General features: G+C 46.0%; 2 protein-coding genes across 2 annotated transcripts; one reads left to right on the top strand and one right to left on the bottom strand.

The window, feature by feature from the left end:
- Positions 1-123: 123 nt before the first annotated feature.
- On the top strand, positions 124-8,804 carry vps35l (VPS35 endosomal protein sorting factor like). Its single transcript, XM_076759608.1, has 30 exons — positions 124-161; positions 793-892; positions 1,047-1,229; positions 1,335-1,454; positions 1,570-1,594; positions 1,993-2,069; positions 2,427-2,555; positions 2,657-2,741; positions 2,822-2,878; positions 3,005-3,101; positions 3,223-3,270; positions 3,447-3,540; positions 3,802-4,002; positions 4,146-4,192; positions 4,358-4,469; positions 4,550-4,666; positions 4,752-4,805; positions 4,902-4,982; positions 5,060-5,122; positions 5,206-5,291; positions 5,374-5,454; positions 5,649-5,712; positions 5,893-5,991; positions 6,126-6,203; positions 6,344-6,458; positions 6,782-6,921; positions 7,041-7,206; positions 7,578-7,696; positions 7,807-7,956; positions 8,104-8,804. The coding sequence occupies exons 1-30, from the start codon at positions 145-147 to the stop codon at positions 8,200-8,202; spliced, it is 2,904 nt and encodes a 967-aa protein (XP_076615723.1). The 5' UTR covers positions 124-144; the 3' UTR covers positions 8,203-8,804.
- Positions 8,805-8,981: 177 nt separating this feature from the next.
- get4 (guided entry of tail-anchored proteins factor 4) lies at positions 8,982-16,457 on the bottom strand. Its single transcript, XM_076759609.1, has 9 exons — positions 16,257-16,457; positions 15,008-15,086; positions 14,296-14,377; positions 13,354-13,503; positions 12,731-12,869; positions 12,168-12,308; positions 11,859-11,934; positions 11,471-11,543; positions 8,982-11,290 (listed from the first exon to the last, which is right to left on the bottom strand). The coding sequence occupies exons 1-9, from the start codon at positions 16,394-16,396 to the stop codon at positions 11,199-11,201; spliced, it is 972 nt and encodes a 323-aa protein (XP_076615724.1). The 5' UTR covers positions 16,397-16,457; the 3' UTR covers positions 8,982-11,198.
- Between the last annotated feature and the right edge of the window lie 370 nt (positions 16,458-16,827).

The raw sequence follows: 16,827 nt of genomic DNA, 5'->3' as shown, positions 1-16,827 counted from the left end.
AATGGCAGAACAGCACCATAATTCGTATTGACAGTAGTAGTCCTTACGGTGGCAGCAAAAAGTAGAACAGAGCGCTCACATGAAGTGTTTTGTCAAAACGCGGCATAACCAGGAAGTACTGAGGTGTCACATGACGGCAGAAAAATGGCTGCGGTGCAGTGGTAAGACGATGATTACTCATTAAAAACTCTCTCGTATCAACATAAATCGGTTTAACCGTGTATACACTCATAGTAAACGAAGTTTGAGAAAGAACATGCAATGCAAAGGCGCGCGTCGCGATCTCAAGTATTAATTTAGCCTCCTAAATGAAACAGCAACTCCTTGTGAGTTTTCAACATAACATTACGAGGTATTATTATGCCTATGAAATGCCGTCTTTGGCTGTGGTTTGCTCGGAGACTTTGAGGATGTGTCAGAGATATTAGACAGGTCTTGTAGCACTCTCACTTTCAGGTTTAGATCTGAATGTGTATGTACAAAAAACTAGTCCTGCGAGTGATACCAGCGCCTTGTTATTAACATATGATGAGTCTGACAAATAAGTAGTATCTCTGTCTTGAGCTGACACTTGTCTGCCTCGATGACAGCTGGGTGTGTTTGCCACCACAGATTTCCATCCTTGTCTTTAAGGCATGATCGCAGATGTGCTTTCTTAAAGACAGAAGCACTGCAATGATATGCCTTAAACACAAACAGTGTTATCAGCAACAGTGTCACGACCCTCTGGAAGGATGTGAGTAGAAACAGCTGAACCTGGTCCGCTCTCCTGTCTGTCTGCTGTGTATCAAGGCGTTCCCGTGGGCGCAACTATGAGGCCGAGCAGCAGAGATGTCGTCCTGAGGCGGTTCCGGTGGAGTTTGGAGACTACCATCCCCTCAAACCCATCATGGTAGACCATCTGCTGATATCACTGTCTTCCTCGTGTTTAGGGTCCTCACAGACACCACTGTCTGCTCTGCACACATGCATCAATCAACATCTGGATCAGTTACTCCATCACAGTCTCTAACATCTCCGCTCTCCCTCCCCTCCACTCCATCCAGGTGACAGATACAAAGACGCGCCGTGGGGCCCGTAAAGGCAGCACCTCCTCGTCTTCCTCCTCCTCCTCCTCGGCCCCCGCAGACCCCCTCAGCTCCATGCTGGATGGGACCGACCCCCTCTCCATGTTTGCTGCTGCCTCAGCCAGCGAGGCTCCCGCCATGTCACACAGCGCCTCCACGGGGGTGCGTTCACACCGCAGACAGACCAGGAAATACTCAGACAAACACACAAAAGCAGTGGACAGAAGATGATAACTGGTTTTCTAAGAAGAGATGTTGTGCTTTCAGGACCTGGGGAGGAAGAAGAGGGAGAAGGAGGAGGAGGCAGTCGGACCAGACTTTGAGCACTGGTCGTCAAAACGAGGGGAGATCCTGGCCAGGTTCACCACCACCGAAAAACTCTCAATTGTGAGTCATCTTCCATCATAACAGCAAGGACCGAGCTCTGTTAATATAAACTAAAGCAGTGTCTTCAATCAGCCTTCATGTGCAGAAAATAAAACCAATTTCTTTGTCTTCACAGAATCTTTTCATGGGCTCTGACAAAGGTAAGAGTTTGTGTTCATTCTAATAATGTCATGAGTTCTTCACTTAACAGCACAAACCCGTTGCATGAACATCTGAGGCTTCATCTGTTTAATTTGGAAAACAATTAAATTTGCTATTATCAATATATTCATATGAAGAATGGATGAAGTGACTGTGTGAGTGTGGGGTTGGGGTTGCTCATAGTGAAGGAGTAGGTGGAGGCCAAATCATGTTAGCCTTATCAACTGTGTAAAGCAATAAAACATCAGTTTTGTGTTTATGGACCCTTGTGCTGCCCAAAGTGGCAAAAATAATCAGCCAGTACTGCTTTAAGTAATCTCTAGAAAACAATGCAGAGGCTGTGTGTGTGTTTCTCCTTTGGTCAAAAGTTAACAAATCCCTCCTGCTGTCGTTGTAGGAAAGGCTCCCAGTCCAGGATCAGCTGTTTCAGAGAAAGTTCGTACTCGCCTGGAGGAACTGGATGATCTGGAGGAGGTGCGTTTTTGTCCAAAAGCTCACGTAGGAGCAGGCTTGAATCTGTCTGTGCTGTACGCGTGCTCCTGTGTAGCTGAATGGGTGGAGTGTGGATGAAGTGGTCATCAAATACTCTGTCATTTGTGTGGTATGCACACAAATCCTGTACATACATTATAACCACCTCTTCTTGCAAAACTCATCAACAAAATAGATTTTTATTGACGTAAACAGCCCTTCAGCAAAGCAGAGTGAATCCATGGATGCATTGTGGACCTGCTTGCCTGTGTGTGTGTGTGTGTGTGTGTGTGTGTGTGTGTGTGTGTGTGTGTGTGTGTGTGTGTGTGTGTGTGTGTGTGCGTGCGTGCGTGTGTGCAGGGCTCCCAGAGAGAGCTGCTGAACCTCTCCCAGCAGGATTACGCCAACCGCATCGAAGAGCTGAACCAGTCCCTGAAGGAGGCCTGGGCCTCTGACCAGAAGGTCAAAGCCCTGAAGATCGTCATCCAGGTAAGCCAACCGTTGAAAACACTCAACCCCCAAAATAACGAGGAAAAATCTCTTGTTCTGTGTGTGGAATCATTAGCACTGATCCGCGGTGTTTGTTCCAGTGCTCGAAGCTTCTGTCCGACACCTCTGTGATCCAGTTCTACCCCAGCAAGTTTGTTCTCATCACTGATATCCTCGACACTTTCGGTGCGTAGAGAAGCCTTCTTCCTCTCAGTTCAGGAAGAAACAGTGCAGGTTTTCTGACTCTGGTCTCACTTTGTTTGTAGGCCGGCTGGTGTACGATAGAATCTGGACCATGTGTTCAGACCCAAGACCCCTCCCAGGTATGGATGTGATGGTCATTTGGCTCCGTCGATACACTCAGGTTTATAGCATTTGGGCTTTTTTTCCAGCTTCTGACGAGGCGCTGTGGTTATTTATTACGTCTGCTTGTTTTCCTCCCTCCTCAGACTCGTTCACAGTCGAAGATGTGAATGACACGGCCAAGGAGACGTGCCTCAATTGGTTCTTCAAGATCGCCTCCATCAGAGAGCTTATTCCTAGACTGTATCCTTTACCACCACCAGGACACTCTCAGATGACCAGGATGTCAGGCCTGTCCTGACTCTGCCTGTTGATCCCTCTCTCTGTTGTCTCTTCTATTTGACTCTTTGACCTCGCTGAACAGATACGTTGAGGCTGCCATTCTCAAGTGCAACCGCTTCCTGAACAAATCGTGAGTTTTTAACCCTCATGGGCTTCATCAGTCACTAATATCCCATTAGCTCTGTACAGTAAATTTAGCTTGTGTTCTGCCTTTGCTTGTTCCAATAGCTGGTCCAGATTAGGTCCCAGTTAGATTTGTATGTAAGAGGATTTTTCAACAAATGACACCACGTTCACCCTCCACAGAGGTATTCAGGAGACGCTCCCTCGGTTGACAGCCATGATCAGAGGGATAGGAGACCCCCTCGTGGCAGCGTACACCAGAGCTTACCTCTGCAGGGTGAGATGTGCTCACTTCTTACCTTTCATCTGCTGTTTTTTGTTCATCTTTCTCTCCTGCTGGCTCATTTCCTCTGCCTGTTTCTGTCCAGAAAAATGCTTCCAAAGTGTGTTGTTTCCTGTTATTCTTTGCAAATTTTATTGTCACATTTTGCCAGTTTCCCAGTTGCATGTATGTAACCAGAGAAACCTTCAGTTTTAAAATTATTAAGGGAGAAAACGGAGGTCTGGCATCCGAGCTAACATCGCTCTCTCCCTCCAGGTGGGCATGGAAGTCGCCCCCCACCTGAAAGACAGCCTGAACCGCAACTTCTTCGACCTGCTCGGCACCTTCCGGCAGATCAGTGGGGAGAGCGTCCAGAACCAGCTGGTCCTGCAGAGGGTGGAGGTGCCCGAGTACCTGACGCTTTATTCACCCGCCATCAACTGGATCCTGCAGTGCATCGCCTACAGAGCTCCAGAGGCACGCAGCCACACGTGTGGTTCTCAGAGCGCTTTCAGCTGGAAATATTCCAGAAATATTCCATCTGAAAGAGGTCAGCGTTCAGTAGTTTCAGTGCCAAAGTCCTACCCGCTCAAAACTTCTGTTTGTGTTTCCATTTTCAGCCTCTGCTAATGGAGATGATGGAGAGATGCAAGAAGCTGGGGAACAAGTGAGTGCTTTAAAGAACAATAATTAGATTAATGGACTTAGCGCAGTGGTTACCAGCCCCCACCAAGAGGTTCAGGGTAAATGTCAAGATGACAAGATGATGGTGGTGAAAAACAGAGAATGTCCTTTTGAGTGCAACGATCCACCTCGTTCCTGTTTCCCACAGTGCTTTGCTGCTGAATTCAGTTATGAGGGCGTTCAGGCCAGAGTTTGTTGCAGCCAGAGCCACCGACTTCATCGGTATGATCAAAGACTGCGACGAGGCCGGCTTCCCGAAGGTCAGAGGACGTGAACAAAGATGTAACGAGGTGATCCAATGGGTGTAAATGTTGAAGCTTGATTGTCGTCTGTTCTCCAGCATCTGTTGTTCGGGTCTCTGGGTCGCAGTCTGGCCTGCGCCGACCCTCCAGAATCCGAGAGGCTGACGATCCTGAATGAAGCCTGGAAGGTGGTCACCAAAGTGCGCAGCCCTCAGGTACTGTGAGAACAATGCCGCTCTGTGTCTTTCCCCAGAAAACGTTCAGGGTCTGACTGCACGTGTGGTCGTCTGTGGTTTTCAGGATTACATCAACTGTGCAGAGATCTGGGTGGAGTTCACCTGCCGTCACTTCACAGTGAGTAAAGCCCAGCGGAGAGGAGGAGGAGGAGAGTTGTGACACGTTTTAGAATGTCAAAGTTTCTCCTTCCTTTCTTTTTTCCCGTGCTCTCAGAAACGTGAGGTCAACACCGTTCTGGCTGACGTCATCAAACACATGACCCCTGACCGGGCGTTTGAGGACGCTTATCCACAGGTAAGCAGCTCAAGCCGTCTCCAGCTCCTGTCATCTGCTCTGCGCTGACTCTTAACGTTGTTCTGTTCTGAATCCAGCTGCAGTCAGTGATCAGGAAGATCCTCACCTACTTCCACGACTTCTCCGTCCTCTTCTCCATGGTGAGCACCCACCATCAAGCTCAAAACCTTTGCACTCTGGAGGCCACACTTCCACAATGTTCCCCAATGTTTGTGTTTCCCAGGAGCGTTTCCTGCCGTTCCTCGACATGTTCCAGAAGGACAGCGTGAGGGTGGAGGTCTGCAGATCCATCATGGAGGTCTTTATCAAGTAAGAGCTCGATGCATTAAAGGCATTTATTTTGCTTTGTGACAAAAAAAAGTGGCATCTTCTCACTGTCTGCCTCCTGCAGACACCAGGTGGAGCCCACCAGAGACCCGGTCATCCTCAACGCCATGCTGCACATCTGCAAGACCATGCACGACTCCGTCAAGTAGGATATTTGACTTTTTTGACTTTCTGTCTCCTTTTAATTCCAGTCAGTCCAGTGATTTTCAGCACCTAGCGTTCCTCTTAGTTCCAGTTCTGTTCATGTAGATAGTGAATGAGCTCAGATATTTCGGCTGCTCTCCTGATCTGCCCAGCGACAGCCTTCAGTCAGTCTCCTGTGTGCTCTCTCTCCTGCAGCGCTCTCACTCTGGACGATGAGAGAAGGTCTTTGGCTCTGCTGATCATCGGCTTCATCCGCATGGTGAGACTCCTCAGACGTTGATAGGACGTTGGTTTTCTTGTGGTCACCAGGGACTATTTTGATGACACAATCCCATATGACAAAACGTCAAATGTCATATAAGTAAATTAAATACAATGCAGTCATTGAGTAAGAGAAGATCTGTTTTCTCTCGTCCTGCACTCGTCTGTCTGTGTTCAGGTCTCTTTTGGCCGTGACTTCGAGCAGCAGTTGAGTTTCTGTGTGGAGGCCAGAGCCACCTTCTGTAACCTGGAGCCAGTGCTGGTGCAGCTCATTCACGTCAGTATATATCACCATGTCTAGTTTGTGTGACGCTCACGCACACACACACGCACACACACACGCACACACACACACACACACACACACACACACACACCTGCGATCCTCAGTGTTGGCCTTGTGGTTTCCAGACGGTGAACCAGCTGGCCATGGAGACCAGTCGGGTGATGAGAGGGAGTCACTCCAGAAAAACAGCAGCCTTCGTCAGGGTGAGTCAACTACTGATCCCCGCAGGCCACCGTACACGCCGACAGGAAGAGGTTTCAGCAGTGCCCGCTGAGACACAGGGAGGAAACATGATCCGATGCCTGCTGCCAGTTCAAGCTCTGTTGTGTGTCCTCTCCTCCAGGCGTGTGCTGCCTACAGCTTCATCACCATCCCGTCTCTCAGCAGCATCTTCAGTCGTCTCAGCCTCTATCTGCTCTCTGGACAGGTTGCGTTGGCAAACCAGTGTCTGTCTCAGGGTGAGCAGCTGCTTCCTGTCAGCTTTTAAGCCAGGAGTAAAAATTCAGTTCCCGTTCTGGGTTTAAGTCTTGAGATGATGGTTTGTCCATTTGGCTTTGTTTCATTACTTCCTGACATTCTTCTTCTGTTACCTCTCTTCTTCCTTTGCATCTGTCCTTCCTTCCTACCTCTTTCCTTTCTTCCACCATTTGCAAATCTTATTTTCTCTCTCTCATTTTCCTCTTTCTTCTCTCCTTCCTCCCTCCTTATCTCTTTTCTCCTTTCCTTTCCTTGCTCCTTCCCTCTTTTTTCCCTGTCTCCGTCCTTCTGTCCACACCTCCAGCGGATGCTTTCCTGAAGGCAGCGGTCAGTATTATTCCAGAGGTTCCTCGCTCCATCAGCGTGGAGGGGAAGCTTCGCTCCTCTGAGAGCTTCCTGCTGGACTTCATCAACAACTTCCTGTCTACGCTGCTGGTTGTCCCGGTAACAGAATCCAGCATCCAAAGCATTCAGCTTCCTCTGTTTAGTCAGCTTAGTCAGGGGTCAAAGGAGGTGAGGTACCAAACCAACGGGCTAACCTGTGTGTGGGAATGTGTTTGCAGGACCATCCAGAGCACGGCGTGCTCTACCTGGTCCGTGGTCTGCTCAACATGGTCCAGGATTACACCTGGGAGGAGAACAGCGACGCCAAGGTGCGGGTCTACGTCAGCGCACTGCCCCTGCTGGCCGCCATGAGCCAGGAAACCTACCTCTACTCCATCCCTAAAGGTACACACACACACACACACACACACACACACACACACACACACACACACACACACAGCGTTGTAAAAACATCTCTGATGCGCTGAAATCCAATCTACTGCGCCTCTTTGTGTTCGTACAGATATAATTTATGTTTTCTTTGAACCCCAACTTCAGGATTTTCCCAGATTTCCGATAATTTTCTTGATCCCCTTCTATGGATTATCCCAAAGTTATTTTCTGTGTACATCCAGATTACCAGGTTGTAAGTGTTGCAGTACAAGAGGCTTTACTTTTCATCTCTTTTTAAGTTGTAGTTCTCTAGAGAGGGGTTTTCCTTCGAAAGCATTTGTTGAACTAAATGGATCTTGTCCCTCAATTCCTGCTCCCAGTGGATTCCAATGAGACGCTTTATGGGGGAGACCCCAAGTTCCTATCAGAGATCAACAAGCTGTGTGAGACTCTGATCGGACAGATCCTGGACCACCTGAAGGCGCTCGGTCGGGATGAGGTGAGAAGCATCTCTTCATGCTTTTTTTTTTTATTCATTTTTTTCTTAAATCACGGTGTTCCAGTCACGAGCAGCAGTCCATTAACACGTTCTTCTCGCCCCCTCTGCAGCTGAGCACACGGCGTCAAGGCGCTCTGGCCTTTTCCCTGTTCGGTGTCCTGCTGTCTCACGGCGACCTGCGGAACAACAAGCTGAGCCAGCTGGCCGTCAACCTGTGGAACCTCAGCCACAAACACGGATACTGTGAGACCCGAATCTCAGTGAGTTCACTCAGCACTTATCGAAATGTGTGCTGCACTCAGCTCAGATTAGTAGCATTTATCTCAAGACTTTGACAAACAACAGCACTGAACATACTCTGTGTGAACGCAGCTGTACTGACTTCCTGTCTCGTGTTTCCGCTCCAGGTTCGGACCCTGGAGTGCATCAAACACCAGGCCCAGCAGCCTGACATGACTCACCTGTCGGACACAGTCCAGAGGCTGGCACTGCAGTCCCGCACCTGAGCGTCAACCTCCGCAACCTTTGTGAAATGTTTGTGCACTAAGTTCATGTAAATAAAAGATACCAAGGAGCACAAAGAAGAAGAAGAAAACGCCTTAATGTATTTGTGAGAGGACACTTTGCGTACATTTGAATGAATCCAAAGCACTTCGGATGCTTCATTTTACACTTTGGCACTGAATATTGAGCTTTGTTGACTTGAAGTTACAGAAAGCTGTGCATGTGCCAGAAGTCCTTGTTCTTGCCATTTTAAAGCCTGGAAATAGCAACTAATTACACAATCATAAGACAATGAGACCTTAAAGACAGTTCATTGCTCTTGTTCAGCGTCAGTGTTTGCGGGGAACATCTCTCCGCATGTTTCCTTCCGTCGAGTCGCAGGTCGCCGAGGACAAACAAGCCGACGAGCGGCGTACCTGGTGTTGCTACCTGCAGTGTTTCACCTTAAACGAGCAAAAAAACTAGCATACGAGGTGATTTTCACAAGTGTTCCCTGTATTGCAACATAATCTGGCATCATGCATACAGTTCATATGTAACATGGTTCATTAATAGTGTTTCAACATGTCGTCCTCGTCAGGCATCTGTACAAATAAACATTCATCCTACCGATCATGAGTATGAATCTATTCAGAAACTTCTTCTCATTGATACTAATTGCATATTAACTAATCACCTTTTTTTTTTTCAATCCCACATTCAAACGGACAATTCTATTTTTTTTGCACCGACTTTTTTTCTGACAGACGCCAATGAAATAAAAAGTGGACAGGACAAGATCTGTTCCAAGACATTCTCAAACTCTTCTCAGTCGTAGTTTATTAATTAGTGAATCATTGAAAAGGCAAACACTCCCCTTTAGTTCTCAAAGGAAAATAATTATCAAAAACAAATGCAAGCAGCTGTACTGATGATCTCTGACACACACGCACACACAGGAATTTGGTCACACACCTTTTTTTTTTTCTTTTTTTCTTTTTTTTCCCACTGCCAGATAATTTGTTCCCAAACGGACTCTCTGACGCTGACTAATAAAACTAGTGTGACGAGTAGTAGAGCATGCTCTGGCATTGTTTAACTGGTTGATCTCTTGGGGAAATGTGTGACGTTGAGGAACCTAAAAGTCAGATTTTCCCGGAGGTCTGCAGGACGAGCCGCTCGCCAGAGACAATCGTCCTCTTTCAGAAACGGGGACTTCTCATCACAGACACAGCAGCGTATGAAGCGGACTGATTTAAATATGTTTGCAGTTCAACTCTGTCTTCCACACCGGCGGCCTCCTCCTCTGTATCTTTAACGCTAACATTAGATGGATGAATCACAGCAGAGACAAATCAACAGTGTCTGTCCCTCTGACAGACACCCAGCCAGCTAGTCCCACACGGTCTGCCAACAATGGCCAATATTAAAGAGCATTCCATCAAACAAAGAATCGGGCATAAATGAGCACAATGACATGAACCAGTGAGCTGTGAGATCATTAAATAAGTTATTAATACAGCTCATGTCCATGGAATTAGTTCATTGTTTTGGGGTGAACTTCATTTTAAGCTTTCTCGAGCTGTGCACTGGTACATTTCTGTATTTTATCACATGACTATTCCATCATTTCCTATTTAGTATTGGCCATTTTAGTGTTCCACGAGTCCCACAGATAATTAAATAAAGATTACTTTGGAAGACCTCAGGACCTTGTAAATTGAATTGACTTCATTGGGGAGGGGGGGCTTTAAAATGATCTGGAGCGCAGTTTTTCTTAATCCTGACACAGCAGACGGACAAGGCCTGGACTGACAGAAGGTCACGACAAGGACAAAAGGAAGCTGAAGATTGAACTGTGTGAGAGGAGACGGGAAAGCTCGTCGGAGGAGCGAGCAGAGCGAGTGTGTTCTCTGAGGGCCCGTGAAGTTAACACTGATAAAACAGCAGCTGTTGCATGGATCACCCTTCTGACTGTGCACTGGCTGAACTGATGCCCGACGACTGAAGCCAGAAAGGGACAAACGACTGAGCCAGAAGCACACAGGTGACCTACGGGTTTAGATATTAGCATTTTGTAATACGAAGAGCAAGATTCACTCCAACACACGGCTTTTATTTTTCACAGCAACGTGTAGACAGCCAGAGCAAACACCCAGCGAAACACAAACTCCAAGTGCTTTGAATGCCTCATTTTTTTCACGACTTGGCAACTGTAACAAAAAAAAAAAAGCTAAAATTGGGTGCCTTCACATGATTTCTCTGAGAGATGCAACCACACTCAGCAGCAGTTCAGCAAGTGCACAGTAAGAAAAAGTGGAGCACACAGACAGCCGCTGGGCGGGAAGGGTTGGTTTGACATTCAAGGTGCAAAATGACCTCTAATAACTTAACACAGACAAGCAAGATGAGACAAAGTTGATGAAAGGTGGCCCTGACTGCAAGTACAATTTCATCTACTACTGAAAAACGGAACTTTCCACAGAGAAAGTTGTTCAAAAATGCCGACGACAGCAACAGCGCGGCTCTGATCGCTCCGTGTGGCTGTCAAACACGCTGCTGGATAGTTGTAGTGATTTGACTAATCAATATTATGAAGAGAGGTTTCACCTCTCCGCTGAGAGACCCCAGCCGCTCCCGTGCCCTGGTTTACACAGGGAGAGGGCGGTTTGTTAGGTTTAAAAATCATACACCCTAAACAGAGAGCAGCAGTCCCAAACTAAGAAAAATAATGATTAAAATAACATAATCTTAATAATTCAACACGGGAAGAGTTTGCAGTTTGGCGCAGTCAGTCCCAGCAGTGCTGAGAGGGATGTTTTGGCGGCCTGATACTTGGTCTGATTTTAGACTGGATGAGTGGGGAAGGGGTTTTATTTTTTCGAAACAGCACGCCTCTGAAAACACAGTCCGGCGCCTCGCCCCGCCCTCGTTGTGGAGGTGAGGGAGGGAGGCGGCGTGGTCTTCCTCTTTTTTTTGTGTGTGTGTGTTCGTTTGTTCTCTTTGTCCTGGGGCGGGCTCAGTCCAGCTCTATGGGGCTGCTGTCCTCCTGGGCTTCTTCTGCCCCATCATCGTCCTCGCCCGAGCCCATCAGGCTGTTGAGCAGGTTTCCTGTGGGGTGAAACGCAGGCGTCATTCGGTGCTGCAGCGGTTTACACAGCACGACTGTGTACAGAGAGGTCTTTATCAAAAGGTTAAATGTGAGATGTAGCAGGTTGAGTTTTGACAGCTCATGCGGGGAACAAAACGTACGGTGTAGATCATGTGCTCAAATGAACTTGGTCCACTCACCTAGCAGTCCACCGTATGATGGGGACTGTTTGGGTGGAACTCCAAAGAAAAGCTGTCCTATTCTGTCAAGATACTGAGGAGACAAGAGGATGTGCAAAGGAGGAGGGACAGAGAGACATGTTTGTGAAGACAGAAGGTGAGAACATTACAGCTGAGGACGCTGACGGTGTTTGCATGCACTGAAGTACTCCTTCATGACAAGACAATATTTTAAATAACATCATGTTTTTGATGCCCTTTATCTGAATACGGTTACAGTCAAATTATGCAAGTTTAACACATACGGGACACCTCATGTGTCACAGCTGCAGCCACATCACTGAAGGTCATTTAATACACGATTCATGGGAAGAAACATCTGAGCATCGAGCGTTTTCTGGACACTCACCTCGTTATACATGGGGTCCCTCTTTAGGGAAGGTTGATATTGCTCACATAATACTGTGAAAACTGTTAATTTACCCCTGAAGAAACAAAGAGAGGAAGAGTTTTAAATACTGTAAATCATTATCCTCAATCTGTTTTCCAAACATAAACAATTTAATGTTTTTTTTACTGCTTGAAAATATACAAGGAGACATCAGTAAGAAGCTCAGTTAGCGTATTAAGTGCTCAGGTCTGACACAGAGGTCATAATGAATTCAGTATATATTTATTTAAATAAATAAATATGTTAAATACAAGATCTTTTGCTCACCCATCCACTGCCAGCAGCAGAAACCAGATAAAGTTTAGTAGAGGCTGGACGAAGGGAGGGCCCTTCTCTATGGACGGGTGTTTCTCTGTGTATGTGCTGAACACCACGGAAGCACTGTTTTTGTTCTTTAAGCAGAGGAACCTGGAGGGTGGAGGTTCAGAGAGAGAGAGAGAGAGAGAGAGAGAGAGAGAGAGAGAGAGAGAGTGGGCACAGAAACACAGAGAGGTCAAAGACTTTTTAAAGAAGCTGCTGACAGACGGAAAATGGATATGACTGCAGGCCGGCACGCTGGAGGAGGATGCATCAGTACCACTCTCTCCACCGCACATACAGATTCTGAATACTACACCTTCAATCTAATTAACCTTCAGATTACATTTACTGAACATTACAGACTGCTGCTGCACTCATTTCCAGGTAAGTCAGACTCTCACTTGCTGTCAGCTTGAGTTTTCCAGTTTCTCTGTTTGACTCGACGTGGATGGTGATTTCAGCTTTTACGTTGTGACGACATCAAAAACTAATACTGTTGTTTCACAGCGGTGGAGTCATGCTTCACTTACTGTAGGACGGCCTGCGCCACAAACATGTCGACCTCACTGCGGAAGCCTCGTGACGCCGAATACTCCACCAGCATCTGTGCACAGCCCTCCCCGTCAGACGAATGCAGGAAGTGGTAACGAGACTCGCTGTAGTTTTGCTCTGGACACACAAAAATTTCAATATTTTTAAAGGATTTAAATTTCATGCACGGCACTTTGCACATTAAGAATATTAATGGCAACACACACCGGTTACGCACTACAGATGGAAGAACTAGTCCAGCAGCACAGAAGCTGGGATGTGTCAACAGAGGGAGGGAATGGAGTAAAAATGGTGCTTCCCTGCAGTGCTAACAGGTGTCAGTGCTGGGACAGAGGACAGGGGCCTATTGTGACGTGGTTTGACACACATCGTGATGCTGCTCGTGTGTGAGACGACAATGAAAACAACCATGGGTGTTTTGATGAACATCATATACCTCCATCGTGTGTTACCCTTAATTAGATTTGTTAGGCTTTATGGAAGCACGTTTATGACTGTGGCTGTGAAAGACGATAAGACGCTAAACATGTGCTGGTTAAAGCTTTGCTATTCCTTCATTATTTTCCCTCTACACTTATAAAAGAAATGATTAATTGATTACCTTTCCACAAGGTGACAGCCAGCAGCTGGTGTAGTTTTGGGTGACCCAACTTGCCAGATCCTCCTGTGGACCATTTCAAGGCTCTGGACACAAACGCTACTCTCTCCGGGGAGTTCTGGTCCATCATGCTGAACAGCTTAGCCAGGTTTTCTGCTCCACACACACACACACACACACACACACACACACACACACACACACATCAGAGAATGTCCCTTCTTATCTGAAATGTCCTACTGTGCTGTCCGCTTGAAAGGCGAAGTTCTCTGAATGTCACAACAATTTAATGTTGCAGCATTTAGAGGTGCTTGTACAGAGCAGAGACGGCCCAAACAGATCAGTACAATATCAATAATGGATCAATAAAACCAATCAATAGTGGATCTGTATTGACTGTACATTTAAGCCCAATCCATAACACACTACATCTGGGCGTGCCAGCTGCCAAATATGCCTCACTGCATTAACAGACTGGTGCTTACTGATCTGGACATACTGTAAATAATGCAGACATTGTAAAAACATATTTTAATATTGGTACTTTTTGCAATGTTGCAAGCTTCCTCTAAAGCATTATTTCCTTACATAAAAAGCTGAATTCTCTTGGTTTTTGCTTTGCGGTAAGTTCCAAAGTATTTTTCAGTGGCAAGAGAACCAGCGTTAAAAGTTAAAGTTTTCAGTGCTCTTCACTTGCATACTTGTGTAAATCTGTGCTGTGACATCTTTAACATTAGCACAGTAACAAAACAGAGACATTTTTCCAACACAGTTGCCGTTCCTGTGACTTTTTCTTTCACACAATAAAAAAACCACAGAGGATATAAAAGCACAAAATACTCTGCAACTGTCTATCCTTAAATACCTCGTTGCAAAATGCAGAGTTTAGCAAAGGCAGTCTTGTCGATGAATTGGTGTATTTGAAGGCTGGGAGCTGCCACTCACCTAATATTTCATCTTCAACTTTTGTCTCAGATTTCTCCAACACCTCCAGTACCAGCATGGACAGGTCTGCTGCACTGTTTTGCTGGAGACGAAAACAAAATCAACTGCATTTTTATTTTGTAATTCCTTTTGTACAAAATAGCTGAATATTTCGCACACACACGTTGAGTGTAACTACTCTCAAAACAAAGATTACATGCAGCTGGGCCAGCAATAACATGATGCCAGCTAGGGCTGCAACTAATGATTACTTTTATAGTTACTTGGCCAATTACTCCATTAGTTGTTTGGAAAATGGGGAAAAACACTGATCAGTCTTTCCCAAAGCCCAAGAGGACCTCATCAAATGTCTTGTTTTGCCCACATCCCAAAGATAATCAGTTTACCATCACAGAGGAGTGAACAAACCAGACAATATTAACATTTCAGAAGCTGGAATCAGAATTTTGACTTTTTTTTTTCATTGCTTGAATTAATCATCAAAATTGTTGGCAATTTATTTGACAACTACTCAATCAATCATTACAGCTCTAATATCAACATCAGCTTTCTGCACACTGCTGCAGTTTCCCTTGTGAATGACTTAGAGACACTGTCAGTCACCCAACTAGCTACTATGAAACATCACATTATCATTTCCCCATTTCGTGTGTCCCCATGATCACTTAACACTAAACAAAGGAACAAAGCAGAGATCTGGTGTAGCATGTACCTGGTTATAACTGAAGAAGAGTAGAGCCCCATTGTACATCAGCTCCCTGGCCTCGGCATGTTTAGCCTGTGACATGTACCTGATGGATGACAGGAGTGTCAGCAGCATTGCATGGGATGATACTATTTACTAATCAGGACAGACACAAGCTTTGTTTGCATCACCCAAAACCATGGCCCATGTGGGGCTGCAAGATAAGACACATGCAGATCGCTTGTGCCTGAGATACAAAGCAGGGTGTCAGTGTGAATACTGTATTGAGTACAACAACATCCGTGACGACCACAGGACAGCTGCAGCGGTTTTGAGAATCTGAGAAGAACTCAATATTGCAATCATGACTGTTAGTCATGAGATAAAGCATGGCAATGACGAAGGAGGAGGCGAGGACCAAACTCACTGTCAGATTGGGAAGGTCTGGCTTTAACTGGACTGGATTCAGATCAAATCATATCCTTTCGTAAACTATACGCGAGGCAGACGGTCAGTCAGTTAGGCAGCATAATAAATCTGTCCATTACGCCGAACAACACCCAGGTTTCCTGTTGTGATGGTTTACAAATACTGTTGTCTTGGAGCAGATATCCATGTACATCAGCAAGTGTGTGAATGTTCCTTCACGAAATAGACACCAGATGACTAAACCCTAACTAATTCCGACAAGACTTATCCTAGATTCTGCAAATTTGACTAATTGCCATGTATCGATAATCAACTGTATATCAAAACTAAATAATATACTGGGCAGTAGGCAAAAACATGTCTAGCCAACATAGTTCAGACTGCGGCGGTGCAGTATGTAGCTATCTAGCTAAATGCTAACAACAGTTGGACGGCTTCAACACACGTTCGGGAAATGACAGCGGCCAACAAAGCTGTTAGCCGCTACATTCTATTAGTTTATACGTAGCGTATCTTTTACAAGGACGAATAAATAAAGACTGGTTAGCTGTCTTGCATTAGAGTCCAGCTAACTCAGCTTCGGCTGTTAGCAGTTGTGTTACTACACACGTAGCTAGCTAACTAGCCTTAGTTAGCAGTCCCATTTTGTGACTACTGAAGATCGACATCACAGCTGCCCACACAAATATACGGACCAACGTGAGAGGGTGGATCCATAGTAAAATCCACCCAATCATGAACGGCTAAGCATATGAGCAAGGTTGACAGTCGAATGATCTGGAACAGACAGGCCCCAAAGCCAAATGACAATTCGAGCTGCACCTACGAACACGAAACGAGGTCTTACCTAAAAAATAAAGTCCTGTACATCTGATGTGCTTCATAGTAATCCCCCTTTTCTACGCTGGCTCGCAGTTTTCCTTCGACCCTCTGTACGCCTCCACGGTTTCTGGCACTGGAGCACCTCAGAGACTCCTGCTCCGACATCGTTGTTGCTCCGCAGCAGCGATCGAGCTAAGTACTGTTGACCGTGGCAGACCGGAAAGCTTTAAACAAACCAGTCCCTCTTCGCTTGCCGTAGCCGGTATGTTGTTGTTACAGGACGTATAATGGGTCCACGGACTAAGTTCATGAACTCCCCTGACCGACTAAAGTAACTGTGATGCCAGAATAGTTATTTTTAACGCGGATGGAAATAAACTGTTTGGTGGATAGTGAAAGATAGTGGTCATGCTCACGATCACGTGATACCAAGTATTATTAATTCCTTATAGGGGAAATATAGATGTCAATGCGTCGGTTTATGTCCTAAAACATCACAAAGCTGTTTTATTAAAAGCAACACAAGTACCAGCACCGATAGAAAACAGACCCCTTTTTTCAATCTTAAACTTGATTCACACATTGAGCCTATTAGG

The sequence above is a fragment of the Chaetodon auriga genome, chromosome 20 (genome assembly GCF_051107435.1).
Source record: "Chaetodon auriga isolate fChaAug3 chromosome 20, fChaAug3.hap1, whole genome shotgun sequence".
In the NCBI taxonomy this organism is placed as follows: Eukaryota; Metazoa; Chordata; class Actinopteri; order Chaetodontiformes; family Chaetodontidae; genus Chaetodon; species Chaetodon auriga.
This window is presented reverse-complemented; position numbering and strand designations above follow the sequence as displayed.